The sequence below is a fragment of the Crocodylus porosus genome, unplaced genomic scaffold, assembly GCF_001723895.1.
Source record: "Crocodylus porosus isolate Cpor-Errol unplaced genomic scaffold, CroPor_comp1, whole genome shotgun sequence".
Classification (NCBI taxonomy): Eukaryota; Metazoa; Chordata; order Crocodylia; family Crocodylidae; genus Crocodylus; species Crocodylus porosus.
In genome coordinates, this window is record NW_017728948.1 from 19,545,885 (window position 1) to 19,573,527 (window position 27,643).

General features: G+C 44.2%; 1 protein-coding gene across 11 annotated transcripts in view; it reads left to right on the forward strand.

Annotated features, from left to right (window-relative positions):
* Window positions 1-27,643, forward strand: part of ABLIM2 (actin binding LIM protein family member 2) — a 260,365-nt gene that overhangs the window by 66,255 nt on the left and 166,467 nt on the right. For all 11 annotated transcript variants that reach the window (XM_019553313.1, XM_019553314.1, XM_019553317.1 and 8 more), the window contains exon 3: window positions 20,716-20,899. In XM_019553313.1, the coding sequence (XP_019408858.1) occupies window positions 20,716-20,899 (184 nt within the window). The remainder of the gene's footprint in view (window positions 1-20,715; window positions 20,900-27,643) is intronic.

The window sequence follows — 27,643 nt, forward strand, 5'->3', positions numbered from 1 at the left end:
TTGGCAGCATCACTTCATTGCCTTAGATATGCACATAATCTTACACAACATTAAACATTATCTTTATTACAGCTCAAGTTATTGATGAGTCTTTCCGTTTTTGTGGAAAGATGTCATTCTGTCAGTTACAGCATAACATTAAAATGCATAAATCATGATAGTTAAGAAATAATTAAGGAGTATATCAAAGCCTAATGTACTGGAAGCCCATAGACAAGCCACTGTGTTTTAAACAATGACTTCTGGCTGTTGGCTCTGGATTTATGACCCAGAAACCTTGTTCTGGGCGGTGGGGACACTCTCAGACTGACCACAACCTCTCCATTTGATAATAGGCAAATGTATTGATACACCGTGATAACAGAAAAGAAGCAATACAAACAATCAAGCAATTCTATATATCTACCAAATCCTAGGGCTGTCATTGGAGTCAAAATACATCTGGTCAATATGTAGGCTCCACTCTAAGACTCTCTCGCTTTGGTGTCAGTAGTCTGGAGGTGGGATGCAGAGCCCCCCCCTCCCCCCCACTTCCAGTGGGGTGTATGAGACAGGTTGATCATATGCCCCCCGTGGTGGCCTTGGGGACCCTTCCCAGGGGATGGGTCCCCTCTCAGGGAGGAGGAGAAGAGATGGGGAGGAACAGGGAGGGATGGAAGGGAAGAGAAGGAGGGATGCTTTGTTATTCTCAAGTGTCTGCTTTTGTATTCTCCTTCTCTCTTGATGACTCCTGATGACTCTTCGTCTGTGGCCGTCTCTGGCTGGCTGTCTCTGTGTGGTCACATGTCCACATAGCCTTCCAGGTCGTCTCCTAATTTGGTCTGTTCCCCACCCCTGTCTGCTCTGGGGCCTAGTAGCTGGTGTCACCTTATCTCATGTTATGGGCAATATGGTACATACTACCTCGGTTCCCAGGCTTGTTGGCCCTCCTGTGTTAGACAGCCTGTCTGCCTCCAGGGCCATGAGAAACTTTGTGTGTGAGACTCAAGCTTCTTAGAAATCAGTTAACCCCTGCTTCGCATCTTGACATCTTATAATGCATATATCTATACCTATAAGCCAATGCCCAAAAAACAAGCCTTTAAATGCCATTTCTAAGCCAACACTACCTGGCTGTAGAATGAAAAAGTCCAGAGTACATTTTAAGGAAATGGTCCACATGTAGCCCTGTGTTAAATCTTGCAGTTTCCCTAGTAAATAAATTGGAAAACTTTTGCTTTTCTACAAAATTCTACTGTATATTTAAACAAATATTAAGTGGACTGTCTTTAGCTAGTTACTGACATACACATCACTAAGGTTGCAATCTGAAACGCCAGTGTGAAAAACCAGACTTAATGAACAACATCAGCTTTACCATGTATCTGTTCTTTAGGTCATGCTACTTAACCCTTAATCAAACCCCCTTGGATTGCTATAGTACTGTAAAAAAAAAAATAACCCAACAAAAACCTAGGTATGTTCTTCCAGTATGCAATAATTAATGTTCAGGATATACATGTAAAGTTCAAGATGTGGGCGGTGGTGGGGGGGACAGATTTTTTTTCTTCAGTATTAAATGCTATATATGGATTTAACTAAGTGTAGCATATCAGATTCTCAATTGGTATAAATCACTGTAGCTCCATACATCAAAGTGCTTTCTTCTAATTTTCTTTAATGTTCCTTTATACTGTGCTGATAATACCAGAGAGCCCTTGAGGTATGTTCCAGCACCCACATTGAGGAGTCTTACAGGACCAGAGCAGTATATATCTTAAAGAAAAGGAGAATCCAGAATAATAATTTCAACTGAAATGGATGCAGCTGAAAGAATGGGCAGGGCTGAGGCAGAGTATTTACTAGAGCAGATAAAAACAACAAGGTATCTGTAACTTGGTAACAAGGAGTGGTGTGTTTACTAGTTCAAACACATCTGCTGGGATATAAATAAGCATGTTACAGGGTACTATGTGTAATCTGAGGGATTTACATTTGAACACAGCCAAGGGGGCTCAGGTTGCAGTGGGGGGAAGTCAGTTTCGGGAAACATACTGGTAAGATGAGTCCTAACACATTTTGTAAAACAGGGGTGGTTCATCCCATTTCATTCTCAGTGCCCACCATGTTACTGCTTCTGTCAACATATGATATCAGTCGCGTGTCTATCACTACCTTAGGCCTAGAGTACGTCAATTTATTTTACCAAAAAGAAAGAAGCAATGGGCACGCTATTCCCAGGCTCATGGGACTTAGTGGCCTTGAACCTGGTATCACTTTCTGTCATACCTGCTTTTATAGTGCATTTCTTTGGAGTTACACCAGCAAAAAACTTCTGTAATGCAGTGGTTAGTTCCTATCAGGGCTGTGAGAAACGGCACCGTTCCATTTCACCTTGAATTTCGAGATTTCCATGAAACAGTGTTTTGTTTCGAATTTCATTTTGATTTGAAACAGCTGTTCCATTTTGCTTCATCGAAACAGTGAGGCTGTTTCAACGTTTCACTAGATTGGGCTGGGGATGGGGAGTGAGCTCAGCTGGGCTGAGTTCCCATCCCCAGCACTAGATTGGAGATGTTTCGAGGCTGTTTTGAAGCCCTTTGTTTTGATTTGATTTCACTGTTTCAAGCTCAAAATGAGTCTAAGCAGTGTCAAACCAAAATAGCTGGTGCAATTTTGCACAGCCCTAGTTCCTATGTCGCAGTTCTAACATATGTTTTAGATTTTAACTATTTTAATATGTATGAGGTTATATGTTCAATTTCTTTTCTTTTCCTTTTTTATTCCTCTGCTTTCCCATGCTTGTTTCCCATCTCCACCTTCTCTGTCATACTTGTTCTTTAAGGATGCACAGGTCTCTGTTGATGATGACTGGATATTGACTTCAGTATGGACCCCAATAGATTCTAACAATTACTATAGTACCATTCATCAAAACCCATTTGCAATCTAATGATCCATTTAAGATCAGTGAGATTATGCATATGCTTGAAGTTAGCACACGCATAAATGCTTAGCTGAATTGGAACAGTATACTATGGATAAAATATTCACAGGCATCTGAATCTATTGATGGCTAAATACCTTTGACAATTAGGCTAGAGACAGACATTACACATGAACTGGTTTAAGTGATCAGAAACCAGTTTACACTTGTAACAGAACAGATGTCCAGTGCACATAAACCGGTGTAAAAATGGCTGAAACCAGTCTGAGATAAACCTGGTTGAATGTAGTATCAGACTTAACTGATTTGGCTCAAACTGGTTTATGCAGTCTCTAAATCTCTATCCCAGTTCCCTTGCTGGTTTAAGATAAACCAGGCACCCTGAGCATCCCAGCATGCTCTCTGGGCTGGGCTGGGCTCTCTGCTCCAGCTGCAGGGCTTCCCCTGCCCCTCTGCTCTCTAGAGGGAGCAGGGACCAGCCCTAGCAGAGACACAGACTGGCTTGATCCCGTTAAGGTAAAGTGGGCAGGAAGGGGATTAATTCTTCCCTTCTTCCCCCACCTCAGGTGTGGTCAGTGTGTCTGCTAGGGATCAGAGGGGAGGCAGCTGCAGCGGTAGTCCCTGGAGCTGGCAGACCCCAGCTGCAGGGAAGGGATGGAGGGAGGAATGAACCCTTCTCCCTGCCCCTTTCCCCTTAACAGGTCCATGCTGGGTATGTTGTCCCACAGTGTTGGGATAGTGGGTCTGTGCCGTGCTGGGAGGGACTCTTCCCCCTCCTCCTCCTCCCAGGGTGGGGAGGGGGACTCTGTGGGGCACTGGATGGCAACTCTTCCTTCTCCTCCCCTTCCCTCCCTGCCACTGTGGGGCTGGGAGGGGGTGCTCCATGCAATGCTGCCTGACCCCAGAGCAGCGGGGGGGATCCACGCTGGCAGGAGCTCTTCCCCCTCCAGAGGGGCAGCGGAAGCGCAGAGCTTGGCTGGGCAGGGTGTGGGGTGTGAGGCAGGGTGGGGGTTGTAGGGAACCCAACACACTCCCCCCATGGTATGCAGCCACTGCAGCAGCAGCAGGTGGGGAGGTCAGGGCACTCATGCCTGGCACAGGCGCAGCCTCAGCCAGCGATGCACGGGAGGGAGGGAGTGGAGCCTGCCTTATACTTGAGCCTCGGCCTACAGTGTGGGAAGCCCCAAACCAGATCCAGCTGCTTCCCTAGTCCCTGGTGTGAAGTTCCTGTACTCTGCTGGGTGTGGAGGGAGCCCTGCCTCCTGCTTCCCCACAGAGTCCAGTGCGGGGCTTCCCCTCTGTGAGTACGGAGCTGCAGGCACGGTGCAGTCCTGGGAATAGAAGCAGCCAGGCAGGCTGCACAAGTCTGCACTCCTCACCCCCAGTGCAGTGCTGGCTGCCTCTATCGTGGCTCCATGCTGTGCCTGCAGCTTCACACTCACAGCAGGGGACAGGGCTCCCTCCCTCCACTCCCGGCAGAGTTCCCCTCTGCGTGCCCAGATGGCTCCCAACTGTCAGGGAGCTTCAGGGACAGGCCTGCTGGGGCCTGCCCTCGCCCTCGCCCTCGCCCCCACTCAGCTCAGCTTCCCTGTGGAAGGGAGGGCTGCTCTAGCTTGAGCCACTGCAGGCATGTGCTGAATGTCTATCCACTTGCAAACCAGTTTATTCTCTGCAGGTTAGAGTAACCTGCAAAGACTGAATCAATTCCGGCTCTGGCTTTTTGATGTCTGTCCCTAGCCTTATAGACTTAAGAAGGGGTTCAAAACCTTGTCCCCTGCGCAGAGGTAGGATTTGCTATTCATAAACCATCCCAGAGAGTCCCAGATATCTTCCTGAAAACCTTCAAGGACTGACAGCTTTCTCAGGACGCCATATTGCCTCGTCCCACTGTTCTTACAGTTAGAAACCTTTTCAGTCATCTGGGACCCACCTGTCCTCCATTAATTGGTAGATATTATTGCCAGTTATTGCTATGTGTTCACAGCTGGGGATAAATTCTACTAACCCTTAACTTAAATTCATTCCAATATGTTAAAAAATCTCTGTATTCTTTATTTATCATGATATTAAGCTCCTCTCCTTGCCTTCATTAATGTTGCTAGTTATTTTCTTGTGAAGATATTGAACAGCTTCTCATCTTTTGCATCTTTTATTAATATTTATTTATTTATTTATTAGCCCCCATCCCCCTCTACCTTTACAGGTAAAGGTGCAACAGGATTTAATACATGATCCCTACAATCATGTCTCCTGCCATGCCATGCTTCCCCTGCAGTGCCAAGAAGCAAGCTCCTGCAGCCAAGAGCCCCCTCAGCTGAGGGGCTCCCAGTCCTGGAGGCACCCCACACACCTCCATAGCCAGGAGATGCAGCTGCTGTGATCTCCCAGCCTCAGCGGTATGTGAACTCCCCACTGCTGGGAGAAATCACTGCTCTCATAATGTGGCTTAGGGGCACATGAAACCTCTGGGGCTTGGAGATCACTGCTGCTGTGATCTCCCAGCCCCAAGGAGAGGGTCCCACTTGTTGCCATGCCCCACAGCTGCCAAGACCCAGCTGGATCCCAGCACTGGGAGGCCCTCTGTGGGGACCCAGCATCTGCAGTTGTGGGACTCTGAGTTTTGGCAACTGTGGGGTACTGCTGGAAGCCAGAGGTGGCAGCTGCTGGGCCTGAGGGTCCCCTCAGTTGCAGGACTTCCAGCCCCAGCTGGGCAGGGTGCACCCCTGTGGCTAGGAGCGCCCTGTCAGTTAACAGGGCTGTCAGCTACAAGGAGACCTTGCTACATGTGCAAATTAAAGCTTGATAGCAGCCAGCTATAAAGTTAGTACACGTTTTCCAGGTCTAACTTGATAGCTGGTTGGAGCTTTTTATTGATAACTACTTTGCAGGTGTACCTGGTTTCAAGGTAATTGCACAGTTAACCAGCTAAATAACATGCAGAAGACAGCAAAAAAACGTACAAAACAAGCAAACGAGAAATCAGCAGAAAGAAAATAACTCACAAAATCAATAAAGTATTAAAATAAATTATAAAGCAAACCCTGCACCCCTCCTCCTCCCCAAATAACATTCTAACTTAGCCTGCCTGATAAGTGCCAGTGCCAGGTCTCATAGTGCTTCTGGAAGGTGTCCAGGATGAGCCTCAATGTTGAGAGAGTTCCAGAGCTGAGGGGCAAAATATTTCATCATTCCTGTTGTCTGCGCCCACATTCTCCTTGATCTTTCCTTTTTATCTGACATATTGTAGAATCTATTCTTGTTCTCTTTAATTCCTCTTGACAGTTGTAACAGACTTTTTGCCTTTGCTTTCCAGGTTTTGTCCTTTTATATATTTCCTTAGTAACATGCTCTCCCTTCCATTGGCTATGTATGTGTGTCTTCATTTTCAGACAGGTAAAGGGCTCATTTTGGATTCATATTCATTTCTTGTGGTTCTTTTCCCATAGCAATTTTTGAAAATTGGAAGTCCAAATTTGGTTTTAGAGCTCAATTTATTTGAAAAAGGAAGTACAAATGTTGCTGTTTAAGTTTGACACGCTTTCAGTATTGAGAGTTGACATAGTTGAAATATTCAGATTTTTCTGCTCAGTTCCATGGATTTCTCATCTGACATGTTTTGCAAAACTTCAGATAAAATTACCTAGTAGATCTATGTTAGTGTAGCTATAACTTATAAAAAGTCCCAATCTGAAGTGTGCTATATAAATAGCTTATAAATGAGACCACAAGTAATATTTTCATATATTAGGCAGTGAGGATTGTTTATTTGATGATAAAATATTCATAGGACAACCTTCCCGGTCATTAAATATTTTTTTAATTTATCGTATTGTCTAATTAATCCCGACTGCTGGGCATAAAAAACATTCTTCATCTCCTTAAATGTTCTAACGAAATATCAATAGCCATATCGCTGTTAGCTAATGGTTGTTAAAGGGCATGCATTTCACCCAAGAGTTTCCTGGATTGAATTTTTAAAACAAAATGCTTAGTGAATTTGTGTGATATAAATAAAGTGTGATGAGGTGGTGTGTATAATTATAGATGGTCCAAATAGTTTAGAAAAGGAATCTTTCTCTGAAAGCTATCTGTTCATCAGAGGAATGCAAATGTTTACTTTTTAAAGTCCCGAAATGGATTAACTTCAGTTGAAGGGTTAAAGCTTCTTGTTTTGGAAGGACATTTTATAATGGAATTAATTTCATTATATATATAATTTTCCCCCAAAGGCATAAAAAGACACTCATTCTTAGCTTTATGCTTGGGATACTTGGTTTGCTTTCTTACTGATTTATTTTGTTTTTTTCTTCATGGAATGAGAAGCATTTAACTATATCTCTCCTTTGGCCTTTCACGGTCTAGCTCTCAGCTTCTGCTGACTATTTATGGCCTTAGATTTAAGTCAGTGGGGGCAACGTTTTTGGCAGGCATGCCACAAGGGGCGCAGACAGAAGCGCAGCTCCCAGCTGTAACTGAGAACACTTTGCAGAAAGTGTTGTGAGTTACTGTGAGCCCCTGGACCAAACAGAAGTTCACTGTTGATTCCAGGGGGGTGGGAATTTAGCTGCTGGCTGTGAGCCTAAAGCTAGTTTCCCCTAGCAATGGCTCCTCCTCTCTCCCAGCCTGTCCCTCTTTCACAATGGGAAGGGGGAAAGGGAGGAGGGGAGTTCACTTTAGGGGTTCCTCAACCAGTGCTAGAAGTTGGGGTGGGTGAAATGAAGCCTCCTCCCACCTCAGAGGAGCTCTAATATGCCTGCCGCACCCTCCAGCAGAGGCTGAAAAACCCCAGACCAAACTCCCTCTGTTCCCTTTCTTCCCTTCCTTTCTGAAAACAGCTTGAGGCTGGCAGGCAGCACAGGCAGAAGTTATGGACATGCTCTGTTTTGAAACATCTTCAGCTGACCCCTCATGCAATGAGACCTTCCTATTTCCACCTGATTGGCCATTTTTTAAGTGGTCTGCAATTGTGCACTTGTTTGGTCTATAGACCGCTTTCTGTGGCCAGGTGGGACAAAAATTGTCATTTCCATCTGTGCCCATGGTGAACCCCACCACTTCCCTAGTGCTGTTCCACTTCCCTTCTCTTGCCTGGTCCATTGCTTTGCTCTCTTCCCCATGCCTGATCCATCGTTCTGATCTATCTCCTCCCTGTCTGATCTGCGAGTATTCTGCCTGCTCCCTGCCCTGCATCTGTTGCATCCCAAACTGCTTGCAGCTGAACATGACACCTGTAGCATTCATACCTCAGGTCAGACACCTCTGGCTTAAGCCTTCAAGATAGTAAATTAAATATGGAGAAAGCCCAGTGAGTAACATTTTTTAAAAAACCCCACACTTTTGGCCTTACTTTTCACCCTTGGGAATCGGTGGTAAAATTCCAGTAAATTTGAATTATGTCCATGCCAAGTGTATTTTGAAAATCCCACTCAATATTCACCAAGTAATTTAAAAATTGAGTGAAAACCCAGAAAACACTAATGATGCTATGAAACTAAGGTAGGCTTTAATGGAAACAACCCCAATTCTGCCCTTAGACATGTGCCATCTCATCGACATTGAATACTGTAATCATAAGCAGCAGAAGGCCAGGGCTCACAGGGCTTAGCCCCTCCAAATGAGGGGCAGTGGTGGCAATGCAGAGGGCTGCAAGGCAGCCTGGGTGGGGGCTCCGGACGCCTGCAATGAGAGGGGAGGGGTGCATGCAGACAGACATGCAGCTGCATCCTACAGCAGCCGGGCAGCGGGCAGTAGGTCTGTGAAGGGATAGGGGTATGGGGTGCAGATCGAGGCCCCCATGGTGAGTGAGGCAGTGGGGCAGAGACAGGGGTAAATGGGCCCCAGGGCCAGGGTGGATGGTGGGACTGTTGGAGCCCAGGCGGCTCGTCCAGGGGTGTGGGAGACTCCCATCGCTGGATGCACTCTGGCAGAGGCAGGGTGTGCACGTGACCCCCAGATTTGGGTGTGGGGCAGAAGTGGGCTGCCACTGCACACTGCATTCTGCACCCTGCTGCTGCTGCCCCAGGAGTGGCACAATGTGCAACCATGTGCCTGCCATGTGCACTGTGCACCACACCCCTTGTCTGCCTGGTGGCAGACATGTGGCATCGCAGCACTCGCCAGGCAGTGGCAGTGAGGTGCAGCACCCAATATGCAGCAGCAGGCCACCTCTGCCCCATGCACAAATCCAGGGGTCATGTGCCTGCTGTGCCTCCCCCAGGGTGCACACAGCGGCAGGAGCCCCCCCATGATGCTGGACTAGTCACCCAGGCTCTAAGCATCTCACCACATGCCCTGTCCCTGCCTCTCCCCCACTCCATCACTCACTGGGGGGACTTGATTTGTCCCCCCCCCACACCCCTTCCTTACCTGCTGGTTGCGGAGTGCGTGTTTGTGTGTGTACACTCATAGAAGCACATGCACATTCAACCTCCTCAAATAATATATTTTCCCTCTGCCTATGACTGCAATACAGTTGCATCATTCAAGTTCCATTCTTGAGAGTTGGATTTTCTGATCTGCTAACATCACTTTGCATTGCCAGAGGTAGCCAGTGGGAAATTCCCTTTGTGTTTGGAGACTCTGTGACTACATCAAATGCCTCCTCTTATACTTGACAACAATGCAGGTAGAATGCATACTGGAGCAGTTTGCAAGTAGGTCTGGGACTGCAGATGCATGATGGAGTAAAGAAAAGAGGCTTTGAGAGAACTGCTTGGCAAAAAGGCAACACCACCAAGTTCTGTTATTCACTCTGGTTTTCTGTGAATCATTAACGTGATAGAGTAGATCACCTATTATATCCATGTCTCATTAGAGTAAGCCTTTAATTCACCAGTCTTTGACTGTGCTGTTATAGGGCACACAAAAAACCTTCATGAAAATTTCATACCATGAAATATTTTGTAAATGTTTTCTAAAAAGCAAGTATTTTAATTAGCTTGGTAACAGATGGCAGTATTTCATTTTAAAGGCCAAAGCTATTATTAGATTTAAGAACTGTAAAATTAGGTGACTGAAAACAAAGAAGTTTATTCTTTTAATCTTTTTAGCTTCCTGGTAATTAAAAATAGCCAAATTGATTGCTTTCAAATTAAAACAGATTAATGAGTCTGGAACAGAGTAAGGCCACATACAGACTTTCCAATGTTCTAATCTGCAGTCACATAATTTACTTTAAGTGGTGTGATTTTAGTTCAGGTGCCAGCTGCACAGACGTTCACTGGTGCTGGAAGTCCTCTCTAAATAAGTTGGGGCAGTGAGAGGGGTGGGTGGGATCGGAGCGGTTGGTGGAGTCCCTGGGGGGCAGGACTACAAGGTCTGTGGGGGCATTGGTGGGATTGGGAAGATTGGTGGCAGGATCAGGGGGACTAGCAGATCTTTGGGAGGGAGGTGGTGAGATTGGGGGCCAGCAGGGTCATAGGGAGGGGCGTTTGCAAGATTAGGGAACTGGTAGGTCCATGGGGGTGGTTGGTATGTCCATAGGGAGTTATCTGTCCAAGGGTGGGGGGTCAGAGGGCTAAAGATAGTCCTGTCAGGGTGGAGGGCAAGGGAAGGAAAAGTGTAGTCCCAGGGCTGGGGTGAATAGCTGGGCTTTCCCAGTACTGAGACTGCACTGTGATCATGTACACATATTCCCAGAATCTGTAATCACATGGCTCATTTTAAGCCACATAATTGTGGATCATGTATCACATGTGCACATGTTCACTGGTGCAGGGCATCATGCTAGGACCACAATCTAAATAAGTCAGTGATGGGGGGGGTTGGAGGTCTGGGGGTGGATAGGCAAGCTGGCAAGCCTTAGGGGGTGAAGGGTGGGGAGGCTGTCCATCCGGGGTTGTGCTGGTACACACATTTGGTTTAGATCTTGCACAGGTTAGCCCAATCTACCTAGTGAACTCAAGTGAGATTGGGGAAGCCATTTTTTTCCTGATCTAACCTTCCCAAATGCCTGTACACTTTGGCACCTAGATGAGCCTGACCCTAAATGTAAGATCTGCACAAGGGTGAACTAAGTTGGATTGAGCAGCTGTTTTTACCTATCTAACTTCCCAAACTTGTGTACAGTTCAGCACCTCAGTCAATCTAACTCTAGTTAGATTGATCTAAGTGTAATGTCTGTACATACCCTAAGTTTTCCAGTTTTCTTTGGGCTGTTGCAGAAACCTCAGTGAGCCAGAGATTTACAGTGCTATGACTACATCTCCCTCTGCCAGCATGCTGCAGAAAAACCCATTTTTTAGGGTCATTGTCCTATCCATGAGCTACCTTATGCTAAGAGAAATCCTCAATATTAAAATATGTGTTGAATCCCATAGAGCTGTGCACAGGGAACCCTGAAATTTATCTTTTTAAATTAGGACACCTGAGTTTTACGGTATCGGTGAATTTCACAATATTGTTCTCCACTTCTGAGGATTTGTCTTCATTGGAGATGGTACCCATGTACTTGCTCTTTTACAGAAGCACTTGTGTTATTTTGGCCCACCGAATGTAGAGTCCATATCATTGTACTGTACATAATACCTGTGTCCTTAGTGGTGCTGAACCCATCCTCTTGGTACTTCAGACACTTGATGAAATGATTACTAGTACAGTGTGAGACAGTTCGTCTTTCCTTGGATCGCTATTGGGAAGTGGGTTTTTTGTTTGTTTGCTTTGGATATAGGTTTTGGGTTTTTTTGCCCACCAGCATAACCAGTTGAGGCATCTCTGACCCTGAGCACTACTCACTTCTGCTCCTTGCAACATGGCTGTGAATGAATGAGCCATGCCTGCTTCCAGGTGAATTGTTTATGCATCAAAGTAGACATTTGTTGAGACTTTGAGGGTCACTTCAGGAGCAGAAGCTAAAACAGAATCTGACAAGACTCAGAGATGAAATCATTCATCACACAATTGACAGGCAAAGTGAGTGCTGCAAGGGTCACTTGATGCCTCATTTGTAGCCAGCTGCTTCTTGTGCAAGTTAATTAGCAGTGCCTGGTGAGGTTATATATATATAGTCATGCAAACTTGGGCTGCAAAGTTGTCCTAGAATTTCTGCATGACTAAAGAGTTGTTCATGAAGCAGTGCAAAGAGCTCTAGCACCAAAACATTAATTTGAGAAAGGCTATACTAGCACAAAACCAGGCTGACCTCCAGAAGCTGGCTAACTCAGACTGCTACAGACCAATTATAAATGAGTTTAGTGTTGGCAGCTCAAATCAGGCTTGTAGTTGTCCAGGTTTGCCAGGTGACTTTTACTTACCTGGGGAGGGAGGTATAAGCAACACAACAAAAATCTGGCTGCCCCAGATGATGGCAAACATTTGCTTCTAGTTTGTCCATCAGAAGGAGCAAGAATTTTAGCTGAAAAGAATACTGCTCATTCTTCTACAAGCCTCAGTTGACCACAGCAACAGATTAATGAACACAAATGTGGGAAATAGCAGGAATGGATTTGTGAGAATCCAAGGTACTGAGAATCTTGTAACTGGTTGAAACGAGCAGGGGCCTTATTCCATTGTAATTATGTTATGGACAGGGTCTCTGTGCCCTCTGTTACTTCAGGAGACCTTGCCCATATGTTTCTGCTATGGCTCCTGAAATCATACCTTGATGTCAGAGGGTTAAGCAATAGAAAGTTGATTTGATACTTGGCGGTTGCAGAACAATGAGGTGCATGCTGGTGACCTACAAAGCTGTTTGGATGCCTGTATGACCAATACCGTCAACACTGCTGTGGCCTCCTGCACCTTGTACAACATCTGTGAGGCTTGAGGTATCTACTTGCAGAGGGAACAAATGTGGAATGCTGGTGGCTTTCAGGTATGCAGACAGAAAGTGCATTCATCCTCACTGGCCATGTCTACATGAGACGTTACTGCACTGTGGTTACTGTACATTTATTTAGTACTTGTATAAGCATGTACTAAATAAATGCATAGTAACCCAAGTTACCACACGATAGCACTGGCAAACACCTTTTCGTAGAATCATAGAAAGTTAGAGTTGGAAGGGACCTCAGGAGGTCATCTAGCCCAACCCCTTGCTCAGAGCAGTACCATCCCCAACTAGATCATCCCAGCCAAAGCTTTGTCTAGCTGGGTTTTGAAAACTCCCAAAGATGGAGCTTCCACCACCTCTCTGGGTAACCTGTTTCAGTGTTTTACTACCCTCCTAGTGAGAAAAGTCTTCCTAATATATAACCTTAATTTCCCTGGCTGTTACTTAAGACTGTTGCTCCTTGTTCTGTCATCTGCCACCACTGAGAACAGTCCAGCTCCATCCTCTTTCAACCCCCACTTCAGGTAGTTGAAGGGTGCTATTAAGTCCCCTCTCAGTCTCCTCTTCTCTAAACTAAATAAGCCCAGTTTCCTCAGCCTCTCCTCAGAAGTCATGTGCTGGCAGCACCTACCAGTACAGCCCAGTATGCCATTAGCCTTATTGGCAACAAGGGCACACCACTGGCTCATATTCAGTTTATTGTCCACTGTAACTCCCAGAGCCTTTTCCGCAGAGCTGCTGCCCAGCCAGTCAGCCCCCAGCCTGCACTGGTGCATGGGATTGTTCCACCCTATCTGCAGGACTTTGCACTTGTCCTTGTTGAACCTAATGAGATTCCTTTTGGCCCAATCCTCCAGTTTATGTAGGTCACTCTGAATCCTAGCCCTACCCTCTAGCATATCTAGTACTCCCCCCAGCTTGATGTCATCTGCAAACTTGCTGAGGATGCCATCTTCCAGGTCATTGATGAAGACATTAAACAAAACCAGCCCGAGAACTGATCCCTAGTGCACTTCACTTGATACCGGCTGCCAACTAGATATCAAGCCATTGATTATTACTCTCTGAGCCTGATGCTTCAGCCAGTTTTCTGTCCACTTTACAGTTCATTCATAGCTTGCCTGCAAGAATGTTGTGGGAGACCACATTAAAAGCCTTGCTAAAATCAAGGTACAAGAGTTCCCTGCTAAGCAAAGCTGCTCTTCTGCCATACTTGCTAGTCTTCCTGCACATAGGGATGGTTTGTTCCTGCACTCTCACTAAGGCTTCTTTAAAGTACAGCCAGCTCTACTGAACTCCTCTCCCCCTCAGTCTGGCTTCCCAGGGGATCCTGCTCATGAGTTTCCTTAGCGAGTCGAAGTCTGCTTTTCTGAAGTCCATGGTCCTTACTCTGCTGCTCTCCATCCTTCCTTTCCTCAAGATCCTGAACTCTTATCATCTCATGGTCACTGCTGCCCAAGTTGCCATCCACTACTACATTCCCTGTCAATTCTTCCCTCTTTATGAGCAGCAGGTCAAGAAGAGCTTGGGCCCTTGTTGGCAGCTCCAGCACTTGCACCAGAAAGTTGTCCCTAGTACTCTCTAAAAACTTCCTGAATTGTTTGTGCACTGCTGTATTACCCTCCCAACAGATGTCAAGGTGATTGAAGTCCTCCATGAGAACCAGGGCCTGTTATCAAGAAATTTCTGCTAGCTGTTTGAAGAAAGCCTCATCTACCACTTTCTTCTGGTCTGCTGCTCTATAGCAGACCCCCACCCCAACATCACCCCTGCTGATTTCTTGTAATGCTACTGTACAGTAGCCTAATACTACTGCACAGTAACGTCACATCATGGTTTTTGCCACACAACACTACTGTGCGGTAGTATCAGGCTATTGCACAGTCACCATCTCATGTAGACATGCCATTGTAGCAGGATCTAGGGGAGCAAGGAAAATAATGGGTGTATTGTGTGTCCATATCCATCTTTGCAGTATGAAGGAATGATTAATATAAAGCTGTAACATGGCCAGTAATGTGGTTTTATTTTTTTTTTATTCAAGTACTGTTAAACTAAGTAGTTTCACTTTTATGTGGTGACAGGCCTTATGTGATTATGCAGTTTGTAAAGAGTCAGGAAGTCCATGTGACTGAAATCTTGCAGCTTTATTAAAATGCTAGCAGCCAATACTCCATCCTGCACCAATAAAGCAGACCATTTTATTATAACAAATACATGTGAAAAAGAGAGCAGGCATACCAGCTGCTTGCCTGCAGTCAAGAACAAATTTGTGCCTAGAATAATACAAGTGTCTTTGTGCAAAAGTTTAAAAATAGTGGTATATGCTAACTGTGTATGAACCCATAACATGTAGCCTTAAAGTGCAGGCTCAATAGTAGCTGCATACTTCAGCATAAATAGTAACGTTGCTGTTGCTGTATTTTGGAGCAGGAATCAAAGCAGGGTGTTTCTGTCTCGGTCAGAAAATCAGCTTCCTTTCTTAATGAATGCACTGCAGTCTTGGTGGGTGGGGAGGAGGTGAATGTTGTATGCAAGAAAATACAGTAAAGTATTGATGGAAGAGCGTGCGTGCCCATTATGTTTGGCTTTCTAGATCAATCGGACCTCTTCTGTAGGAGTGTTGTTTTCCATACTGAAGTCTGGCATGTACCCTGGAATTGCTGGTAACCATGTGCAAGAACCAAGTTCAGGAAAGCTAAAGTGATATCAAGTTTTAGAACAAATCAGATTAAACAATTTAGATGCTAAGACACTGAAAATCAATACTTGTTGATGGACCTTAATGACAGTCCTGTCAAATTCACAGCTATAAAACAATTGCATGATGTTCAGATACTTGAAAATTTTCCTCAAAACATTTTTGACAACTTGTTTTTCAATAAACCTAACATTTCATGGAAAATAGCCATATTCATTACAATTTGTCATGGAGAAAAAAGTAGTTTACCTCTATATGACACATTTAAAAATCAATTTCACTCAAGTCTTTGGAAGTTGTTGTCATAGAAGTGATGGCATGAAAGCAACCAGTATTCTAACAGACATATTAAATCATATTTTGGTTCTCTTTCATAAATATCTTTTTCATGCTCTAAATTGAATCACCAGTCACTGATGTACAAGAGGAGACATGATTGTCTTAATGAGCTAAAGAGCTGATCTAATCACAGTTGAGTGACAAACATGTAGACCATTCGGTGGCCGAATCTCCGAATCTGAATTGAGTTGGGAGACCAATAAAAAGGTCTGAATTGAGTCAAAGTTCTCTGAATTGATTTGGAACAGATTCATAGAGCTTTGGCGTTCAGGCAGTCCCTGCTCACCACTGCAGGAAGCTGGACCCAGGCTCTATGGCAGTAAGTAGGGGTTGAGGAAAGCTAAGGAGTGGGGAGGGGACCATGGGAGGACCCCTGCCAGGTTCCCCCCAGCCATCCTGAGTACTCTCCCAGCCCTGTCTGGCTGCTCCACCTGGCCCCAGCGTCCCGGCTCTTAACAACAACAACAACAAAAATTGCCCCGCACTTTCCAGCTCCTGCCAGGTGGATACCCACTACCCCCCACTGCCCCATGCTGCGTGGATGCTGGGGCTAGGCAGGGCAGCCATTGATGGAGCTGGAAAAGTGGGCAGGAGATGGGGCCTGTTTGATTCAGAGATTCGGCCAATTCAGCGGTGGCTGAATCTCTGAATCAGATTCAGCCAAATACATCTAGGACAGTGATTCAAACCACCAAATCGATTCACTGTCCCCCGAATCGGCCAATTCTGAAGTGAATACTAGCCGCTTGGCACGGGCCAACTAAGCATATATATCTCAGCAGACAATCCACTTCTTTTATAATATTACATATACATTAACATGGCCAACGGAAAAAGAAAATTTCTTTAAACAGTGGTTATGTGACTGAAGGGATTGGGATTTCATACACTCAGAGAGCAGCTGTATAAAAATGTATACTTTTATAAATTAGTTCTGGGTTCTCTTATTATTTTCATGTTTAATAAATATTGCATTTATGGAAAAATATGACAATGTTCTTACCTGAATAAAACAGAATAACTTTATTTTAAATTGTTATGTATGAAAAGAAAAATACAGAGGTGGATTTTAAAATGACACTATGAATTATACTGTATTCTTTAAAATAATCCAAAAACAATTTTTTAAGTGGTACACCTTTTTTTCCTGAGAGCTTAGCTGATATCTTTACCTTTATGTCTCTGCCTCAGTATTGTCACTTTCTTTAAGAAGCCAGTATCTCTACTAGATATTAGCCTCTACTAAATATTGCAGGGGGGGGGGGTGTTGTTAGGAAGGCAAACTACCAGTAGCACAGAGGGCTTTATTCATGGATTCCAGTCCCCTGCTATATCAAGACCTGACAAAATATAATATATTTCATAATGGATTCAGACCCACCTTAACATTAGGTAGGTTTCTTGCCTGCTCTTCTAGAACGCTTCTCCTCTGATAGTTGGAAGCTATCTTCTAAATTCCAGCCTAAATGGATTCCTGGCCAGTTTATATCCATTGCTTATGTGGCAACATTGTCTTAAGTGTATCTTGCTCTCTTCCCTCTCTGGTATTTATCTTTCCACTCCAACCCCAGTATGCTCATCCAATGTCCATCTTCCAAGGAGTTAATGGCTACACATCCTACATGATATAGCAAGGCAAGACATGACACCCTCCTTTTGGCCCCTGGCTGCACACCCTATGGATTCCCATCCCCCAACACCACTGCATCACTTGCCTGCAACCACCCACAGCATGTGCCTACAACTGCCCACCACCACTGCTTCATTGCATGCCCATGACCCTCCCCACCACTAAACTGCACACCCACATGGGTGCCACACTGCTACACCATGCTCCTGTGGTCGTGCCTGCCTCTTCACCCCCGCTGCACCATGGGCCTGAGGCTTACTCTTGGTTCCCTGAATTTCCACAGTGCTTCACCCCTAACAGTGGCGATATGTAAGGCATGCATGGGGATGTGCGTGCACCCCCTGAGAGCGCTGGTGCATCCCCTGTCAGGCTGCGCTCCCCACTCAGGCGTCAGGCATGTAAGCCATGGCCACTTCTTGGAACAGCGCAGTTTTGCTGTGGGGGTATCCCTCCCCCAGTCAGCAAGATTGGGTATCCCTCCCTTCCTCCTGGTCTCTGACTGGTCACTGGGGAGGCACATGCTCCCCCTGACTAAGGTGGCACCAGTTGCCCATGACCCCTAAGTCAGGGTCAGGAAACAACAACCAAAGGAAGGGAGAGGGACCCAGAGCCTGGAGAGTCTGGTGGTTGTTGGTGCTAAAATTTAACCCTTCACAATCTGTATATTGCCAGTTGGACAGCCCTGATCCAGAGCAATCCTAACTCATTTTGGTGTGTGTTTACTAGTCTAAACAAGCTGAGCCCTTATCTCCTGCTTTAATAAGACAGGCTGTCCATACCCCTAGTCATTCTCATAGTCCTTCAGTTTTCACAGTCATCTAGCTCTTCCAGTGTGACTCTCTTATCCTTTTCTGCCTTCACAATGCCTCCCAACCTGGTACACCAACACATTTTATTAGCACGCTCCTGCTGTTTGTGCCAAAGCCATTAATACAAATATTAAATGCAGTCTTTCCCGATATTGAACCTTGATCCTCTTCCCTGGTACTTCTCCTTTCAATGCAAGTGTGTTGTCATCATCTCCCCTTTAGCCAGATTCAGACCTGTGTTACAATTGTACTAATCCCCATCCACTTCAGTTTCACTGTACTTTCAGGTGGAGCCATATCAAATGCTTTACTGAAATCCAGAGCGACTGGATCTGTCCTTTTTCTAGGAAATCCATCATCTTGCCTTGTGTAGGGTTGAAACTATTTGCCCTGGTGACTCCAAATCATTTGTGTAGTTGTATGTTGCTAATTTCCCTTTAATCTGATCAGGGAACTTTGACTGGTTAGTTCTCATGTTTCACTGTTAGGTCATCCTACTTGTCTGTTATACTTACCACTGTTCATATGCCCTTCTCCCTAGGACTGTACATTTCATGATGGCCTTTTCAAGTCAATATATTTAAATTCACAATTTAAAATAATAGATATTTGAGCAGCTTATTTCGAAAATAAATCTTAACCTTCATTTTGCTACTCATGCATACATATGTTCTGCTGTGAGCATATGCACAGCTCAGAGCAAGATCTGTTTTATTGACCAACTTGTGTTCCACGTTATTGAACTCGGCTGCTTTCAGTGATCAGGGAAACTGAACTGAAAACAACTTTAAGAGAAGCTTGATAAGACTAAGCTGAATCCAAGCAGAGTTTCTGTTTTGAAGTCTGCCCAACATGTCTTGTTTATCTGTCTCTAATAAAAGGTGAGGGGAAGGGGAAGAAGTAATTTGCCTGTGATTTCTTCTAAGAATCCAAAGAAGGAGAAGACATGAGCACACACTTCTCCATGGATAGGGATAGTAAAAACAAAAAAGTTCTAGCCCTATTACCATGGTGGGGCTGGAAAAAGGGAAATATTTCTGGGGTTAAATCCAATCTGTTTTCAATAAGACCAAGATTTCACCTGATTTTTTTAACAGCATATAAAAGTACCAGTCCTGTGAGACATCTTGTTATGGATGCTTTTGACTACATTTTGTCTGTTCATCCACATTAGCAGCAGATACGTATTGATTTGTGTTTGCTTATTGCTCAGTTTAAATAGCACAACAAAACAGAATAGTGACAAATGATATATAGTTCAGTTACACTTTTCTTCACTTCTACAACTGCCAGAGGATGAGATCAAGTGTGTCCTGGGGTACACAGGAGAAAGAAACAGTACGTCAGTGGCTTCTCCATGTTTCCTCATTGAGATCCTGTGGTCTCTTCTCCTTCAGAGACCCTGAGAGCTGGGGCTTTGAGTAATGAGATTGCTGATTTCCATGAGAGAATGTGGTGGGGCATTATTCCTGTCTGAAACAGCACTCACTCTTGTGGATTTTCTCCATAGCCATTTGTGCAGCCAAAAATAATTGGGAGCTAGAGGAGGTACTCAGTCAAAAAACAAAACTGCAGGAGGGTGATCAGCAGAGCACTGCAAAGAGTCCATCTCTCCTCTCCGTGATGATTCGCAGAAAGTAGGGACAGAATTATTTTCTACCTAGTGGGCAGTGGAAATACAGCCTGCACCCAACTCTGAGTTACATAACTGATATGTAGGAGCAATTCTATTGCCACCTCTGGGCATGTTAAGCCCCCCATAATAGGACTAGGATGACCCTCTGGGGACTCAGAAATGTCTTGTTATTCCTTAATGAGAGAACTTGAGCCAGAACACTGTTACTGCAAATACTACCTCAGTTTCAGAAATGAAGTCAGAGCAGTTGACAGGTATGTTGTTGTAACTTTGAATAAGTATAACAGTCTTAATATTATAAAGATCCAGTCTGAGCATTAACATTTTAGGCCCCTTTGAATGTGCAGATCCATTTGGATGTGGATAATCTTTTGTTGCTAAAATCTCACACAGGCTCTTGGCTCTGTCCTTTCCCTTTTTTCTGGTAACATGACCTGGTTTTATCCTTCCAGTACTGATAGGTTTTTATCCTTCCAGTACTTAGTGGGACCTTGGGGGTGGACTTGCAAAAGAGCCTTGGTAACAGCCTGTCATAAATTACTGGTTGTGTAATACTTTGGATCATGAGGCTTTGCAACCCTTATACATTCATTTATCGTAGTAAATGTAGGTGAGTGGCCTCCCAACACAGTATGTGTCCTGGGAGCACAGCTTTCAACAGTCAGGCCTCTCAGAGTGCGGTTAAAGTTTTATATAGAATAAAATAAGCCTGTTGACATGCACAGTATGTATGATGATGACCAATAGGAATAGCAATCTTATAGGTATTCTATGAATAGAAACCCTCAAAATGTGATGCTTCTGTAGCATACATATATACTCTGATCATGTATGAAGGTTGATTTTCTTTCGTGTGCAGCTTGTTTTCAGGCTTCTGAATCTCTCTGTCTTTTCTCTCCATGTAGCTTGTGGATGTGACCTGGCTCAAGGAGGATTTTTTGTGAGACAGGGAGATTATATCTGTACTTTGGACTATCAAAGACTCTATGGCACACGGTGCTTCAGCTGTGATGAATTCATTGAGGGCGAAGTGGTTTCAGCCCTGGGAAAAACCTACCACCCAGATTGTTTTGTGTGCGCTGTTTGCAGGTATGTTCACTAAATGAAAAATATATATAATTTTTATATTCTGTTTCAAAAGACAAAAGCCGTGCATCCTTGGTGAGGCTAAGAGATAAAACAATCTCAACAGGCTATTGAGGAAGTGTCCCTCTCATGCAGTTAGTTTTACTATCATGCCACAATTTATAAGACCTATACAGTACATCCATAGCTATCTGTATATATTATCTCATGACCAGCAGTCAAACTTTCAAAAGTATTTTGTGAACTTTGTGCCCAACTTTGCCCGATCGACTGAAATGCGAAGGATCTGTAGTTTCCATTGTGGTTGAATCTCTTCTCCTCACACACTGATGCTGCTTTACTTTTTTAGCATTTACTAGACTGCCCTTGACAACCAGCCTTTGCAAATGCCATTAGCTGAGTTTTGAACAGACTGACCTGAAAGAGAACGTGTGCCTGTGCTGCAGTCACTGTAGCCGTCTGTCTGTGGCAGCAGGGAATTCGCCATGGGCTGGAACTGCCAAGCACCTACACAGATACGTGGCCCAGATGATGTTTTAACATCCCTTTCAAACCGATTTTCTATTATTCTATAATACGGTGTTTAAAAGGAAGCCATTTTTATAAAATGTTTTATTGAATCCTACGTTATCAGTTGTTTTCTCCGTTGTAACCCAAGATATGTTCCTTTTGGAGTCATGTCTGTTGACAAAGAATAAAGATCAAAAGACAAAGATCAAAAAGATGTAAAGAGAAAAAGGTGGTATTTCCCATTTTAGATTGCTAGATATTGAATTTAAAATTGGCCATTTGAAGGATGACACTCAGCTGACGAGAGCCTTCTCAGTCTCACCATGCATAAAGATTTCATCTATAAACTCACTACCATGTGGCAAGATTCTGGTGCGCTTTCTTCATGGTATCAGTATTTTCTAGACCCAGAGTTTTTTCTTCAACTAGGGGGAAAAAAAGAGAAAAGCTTTAATATTGGGGGGTTTTCTACAAGGTACAATTAAATCTTCAATTCCTTTATTAGGTTTTATAAATGAAACCTAATTTTTTTACTAGGATGTTCTCAAATTTAGCACTTGGCAAGCTGGTGCAGTCCACAGTTGAATTTTAATCAGTTCCATGAAAGGTCAGGAAAAACTACAGTGGTTAAACTATTTAACTTCATGTTTCCTAACAATGTGAGCTAAAATTACAGCACAAGGAAGCTCTTAAGGACAATCTGCTACAGAGATTAAATGCAGATGTATTGGGGCTAAATTGCTTTTTAAAATGCAGTTCCCAATGATAGGACTTTATTCAAATTAAATCTACAATATTTCTGCCCATTTTTTCATCTGTAACACCAAATGCTTGGATTCAACACAATTTACAGGGAAGAATTCCCCTGAGTCCCCACCCTCCCCTCTGCTGCTGCTATCTGAAATTGCAGGATAAAGACACAAGCAGGCTTTCTTCATTCTCCCTAGGAACACATTCAGAGTACTCTTTCTCTACTTCCAAGACACTCTGAGAGCACCACCAGGAAGCGTAGTCCTATCTACCAGCTCCCGCTTTGCATGTACCAAAACACTGAAGCCACCTTGGGGCTTCCCATAAGTTTTCAAGTTGTTTCCTGTAGGCTCAAGAGTAGCAGCAGAGGGTGCCCCCTGGGCAACTTCACTGCCTACTTTCTGGATTTGGTATGTGAAGCAGGAGTGGTTGGGTGGGGGCTTGCTCTCAAGAGTTTTGAAGAAGCTGTATAGACAGACACAAAAACAGAGGGGGAATAATTATAAGATATAGGACAGTGTCATGCCAATTTGGAAATAGTGTAGTGCTGTGTGGGGCCAATGAGCTCTTGCTGCGAGAAAAGTAAGAAGCTGTTGCTGCTGAGAAATGACACTGCAGTGCTATGGAAGCTACAGTGTGCAGAGCTAGCATGGCATGCCTCAGGATTGCACCCCTTGTGCCATGCAGACATATCCATACTACCTCAATGCCTGAACACGTTACAAGAGTGAATCAATTAGTGTCTCTCTGTTAGTTTCCAATGGCACACTTATGGTGCAGATCAGCAAAATAATCCTGTCATCCTGTTACATAAGAAACACTGGGACAGGCCCTTTAATGTTATAAATCATCACAGCTCCTTTCAAACTGACCCTAGCTTTTCAAACCAGGCGTACTTCATGCTCCCTATAGAAACAATACTTATCCAAATACTGCTAACTTAACCAAGTCACCATTAGTGTCCTGGAGTTTAGAAACAGTATGATGATAGGCAATAAACTGATGTCTATATCAATTGGGTTAAAAGAAAACACAATAAAATTGCTGTCAGTAACTCAGCCTGATGATTTGGAGGGTAGGAGTTTAGTGTCCTCTCCCCAGGAATCAGGGTGCAGTTCGTGTCTACGTTTTGTGCCTGCTGTTAATTCTAGATGTAAGTCATAGCACACTGGACAGCTGATAGCTTCCCCTGCTGTGGGAGAAGCCTTCTGAAAATCTGGAATTGAATGCCAGCTCTCTTTAGATATCTGATTTGGGAAAGGTATGAACTGGCAGGAACTCAAGTGTTAGTCTGATTTACATTAGGCCTGATTCTGCTTCTTTTAAAATCCAGGGAAAGCTCCCATTGTCTGCAGTGTAACAAGACTTTTGATGCCAATACTAACAGAGGGTGTTCTTTACCCACCCAAGAGGTTTTTTAGGATTACTTGTTAAGGGCAAGATCCAAACCGCTCAGGTGAATAAGTGAGACTTTTGCTGAATCTGTGTCCCTAAGTCACAACACAAAGCTTCAGATCAACCCCACTTGGGTGGCCCCTGCATCACTTAGACACGTAAATTCACTAAGTACCTCTGTTTTAGGCTGAAATATCTCTAGGTGCCTTAAGCTTCTGAGTGTTCTCTGAAATGATCTAGTCTGAGCACTTAAAATGCCCAGTTCTCACCACTGTCTTCCATACCAACTTAAGAAGAGTTTAGGGAAGAGCCTAAACTGCTTAAATCCCTGGAGAAGCACCAACAGCATTGAGCTCAGTTCAGAGCACAGCACTCATAGACGCTGTACCTGCAAATTCAGGAAAGAGATAACGGTTGCAGATAATTTAGTGGTTAAACCACAGAATCTGGGAGCACTATCCATTTGTCTCAGTGGTCAGCCAGGCATGTGCAATTTAGGGGGCCATTAGGAAAGCAAGAGAGAGGGATCCTGACCCTGTCACCCAGTGGTGAGGGCATTCCTTTGGACTGGGGGCAAGCTATGGGTGTTGGTCCCTGTGCCTGGATTATTTCTCATTTTGTTTTAATGTAAAGTGCATAAGTAATGTAGAGAGAAGGAACTAGAGTCAATAGTTGTGTGGCAAGGGCGTTGTCCTGGGAGTTTAGAGATGACGGTTTGACATCCAGTCGTGGTGAAGGCCTAACATCTAGGTTCTTTACTTCTTCTGAGTGCTCTTACTACTTGGTCATTTTGCAAAAAGTGATAGCACTTCCTTTGTCTCTGGTTTTAAGTGAAAGTGGCCGTGGGCACTGCATGACATCTTAAAGTCAATGTAGTCTATATACTTTAGGAATACTTCTTTGTAGGGCACTCTGGGACCTCTGAGGCTAGAGACGTCTCTGAAGGCCTGAAGTTCCAACGTAACCTGTGTTTCCTATTGACCAGTGGTTCTCAGCTTTCTTAGCCTCAAGGTGCCCTCCATGACTTTGATGAATTTCACAGCACTTGAGAATCAAATGAGCTTGAATCTAAATTCCAAAAAGATATAGTGGGGTGCTTTGAGGCTAAGAAATTTGAGAGCCACTGATCTAACTGGTACCACGTAAGAGTTGCAGGGGCTGCCATGCCCTGTTCTTTCCACTGCCTCTTCCCCACCTCCGCCATCTGTACCCGAGGGGGCAAGGGCAGCCACCGCCACTGAGACATATGCTAGCAACAACCCCTGTGGGCCCTCCCACTGCCCTTGGGAGTGTTGGAGGCATGGAGAAAATGAGCCAGGCTGCAAAGTGCAGATATCTGTGCATCCACCTACCTGCAGCAGAGCAGGATGCTGGGTGTGTGGGAGTAGCTAGTATGGGGGTTGCATGGGGGCAAAGAAAGGGGTGGAAGGCAGCAGAAGCCCCTGCAGCATTTATGTGGTACCAGCTATATCAGTGGTTCTCAACTTTGTTAGCTTCAAAGCACCCTCTGTATCTTTTCTGAATTTATATTCAAGCTCATTGATTCTCAAGTGCCATGAAATTCATCAAAGAAGAAAATGCAGGTGCCTACAAAGTAGGTGGGGTAGGCTTAGGCCTCTGCATGCAGGAGCAGAGGGTTTACCACCTCACATAGGAGCAAGGTGGTGTGGCACCCTTAATGGGCTCTCACAACACCCCCACAGTACCCTAGCACCATGGTTGACAATCACTGCTTTAGGTACTCACTGCTCAGCACACAGTCACTCTGGATTGCCCTTTGGCAGAGCCTAATTCTTTCTCTTCACTGCATAGGGTTCCTGTGAACAAGAAGCATAACTAGCTATTGCTGAACTTGACCTGCTGCTCGCAAATTTGACCAGCTGCTTCCAAACAGGGAAAAACTGGTGGGGAATGTAATAGTGGATGGCAACACTTGGGCAGCGGTGCCCATGAGATGATTGAGTTCAGAATCCTAAGAGAAGAAAGGAAGGACGGAGAGCAGCAGAGTAAGGACTTTGGACATCAGAAAAGTAGACTTGGACTTGCTCAGGGAACTGGTGGGCAGGAGCCCCTGGAAGGCCAATCTGAGGGGGAAAGAGGTCCAGGAGAGTTGATTGTAGTTCAGTTTTTCAAACCCTAATTTTCTATGATTCTGTGATACTATTTTAGTGTCCTGGGCAGGGTTGCTAAGAGCCGGGGGGGGCGCGGTGCAGATGCTACTGGTACCCTCCTGTATGGTAAGGTTAAAGTTGTAAACATCATCTTGTTCAATGCCTATGTTATACTCATGTAGAAGCTGAATTACAGATAAGAATTTGCATCTACCTCAGAGTGAATGCCTTTATAGTGCATATTCTTTGTAGCTGAAAAAGTAACTTTAGTATTTTTTAATTAACTGCTCTTGCACTGAATAGAAAACTAATGATTTTTGAATCATCACTTCTGATAGTGACAGTTGCAATGGTACTTTTCTCATCTTCAGAAAAGACAAGATTTTAATAGAAACTGGTGGGATGTTGAAGTGTGTGTTCTTTCAAATCAGTCAGAAAAACCAAAGCATAAGCAGCTGGAGCAAGGGGGGGAAATGCCAAGGGCAAAAAATGTGGTAATATATTTTTTCTGTACCTACTGATAATGCTACTAGTAATAGATTGTGATCTGATACCCCAGAACAGGGGCTGAATTCTCTGTTGCTCTCCACCTTGTGTTGAAAAGCCATTGTCTTCTATATAAAGCAAGCGTTTCAGTAATCCAGATTTTTCTTCAGGTATCCCACTGGGACTAGCATGCCATGGAGCACTTCAGTAAGTGAAAAAAAATGGATATACAATGAAATGTTTGTATATTTGGAGGTTGAGAATTAAACATTAACTATGGCCTAATGTGAGGTCATGTGTAATTGTGTCCCTCTATCTTGTTCTGATCATTTGGCTTTTAATTACCCAGGTTCTAAACGGCATATTCCTCGGACTAGTGATAACTTATTCTATCACTCTCTAGTGGTGATTGTAGCTCAGCATAACTATTCCATCTTTAGAGATATTGCCTAGAGGCAGGGAAGTAATGGAGAGTTAATAGGGTAATTCAAAAGTTTGCAGATGAACTGACTCCACTGAATTCCAGTGGTGTCTGAATGACTTTGTTTTCATGGCTGCAGGGATTTAGAAGGGCTTGTGGCCAAAGACATTACCTGGGATGACAGTATGGAGGCAGGCATCATTTCTTAACAGGCCATAGTGAAAGCTGGGTCATCTGTGCCACTGACAGCTGACATTAATTGTGAAGTTAGTTTGGCCTATTGTAAGGTTGTAAAACAGATCTTTGAGAGATGTTCGTTGTGTTGAGAGGTATAGGCTGGGAAGGCACCAAAGCCTTAACTCAAACTCTTCCGCTGGAACAGGAAGAAAGAAAGCAGTCTGTTTGATGCCAAAATTCTCTTCATTTCTGTTACAGACTTTTCATGACAAATCTTAAGTTCTCAGATACTATGTTAATGAAAGCTGTAGCCTGATCTAAACCTGGATCGAGTGTTTGGATAATGACCCAATTGTGTCAAATGAGAGGGTAGTGTAAGAGTGATGTTTTAGCCATGATGGTCCAGAAATTATGTGAGAGGCAAGGATTTCTTAGGTTTTGGGAGATATTCCTAGGCAAGGGTATATTTTATTGAACCAGCTGGATAGTTGGGATACAATTAGGGTTCAGCCTCCTCTAGAACAACAGCTACAGTACAGAAGTCTTGGTCCTATTGAGTACATTAAGACACATGAGGAAGAGTAACAACACTTTCGTTAGCACACTTTAACAGAAGTATAACATGACAACCTGCATCTGGATTATGCAGCCCTTCCAATGAAAGGAGTCTTAATACAACTGAGATTGAGTGATGCAACTTGGATCAGCAATCGATCATCATCCTGGGATGGCACTATGCCAGAAGCCTCCTTGATGCACCATTCGTCCCCTTCATTGTTGTACATATTCATTCAAGAACATGTTCCCTTTTTACAATCTTTTGTAAGATATTGTAAATCTTTCCCCCTGCTTTCTTAGGTATCCTTCCTATGTTACTGGTTAATTTCTCATATTCCA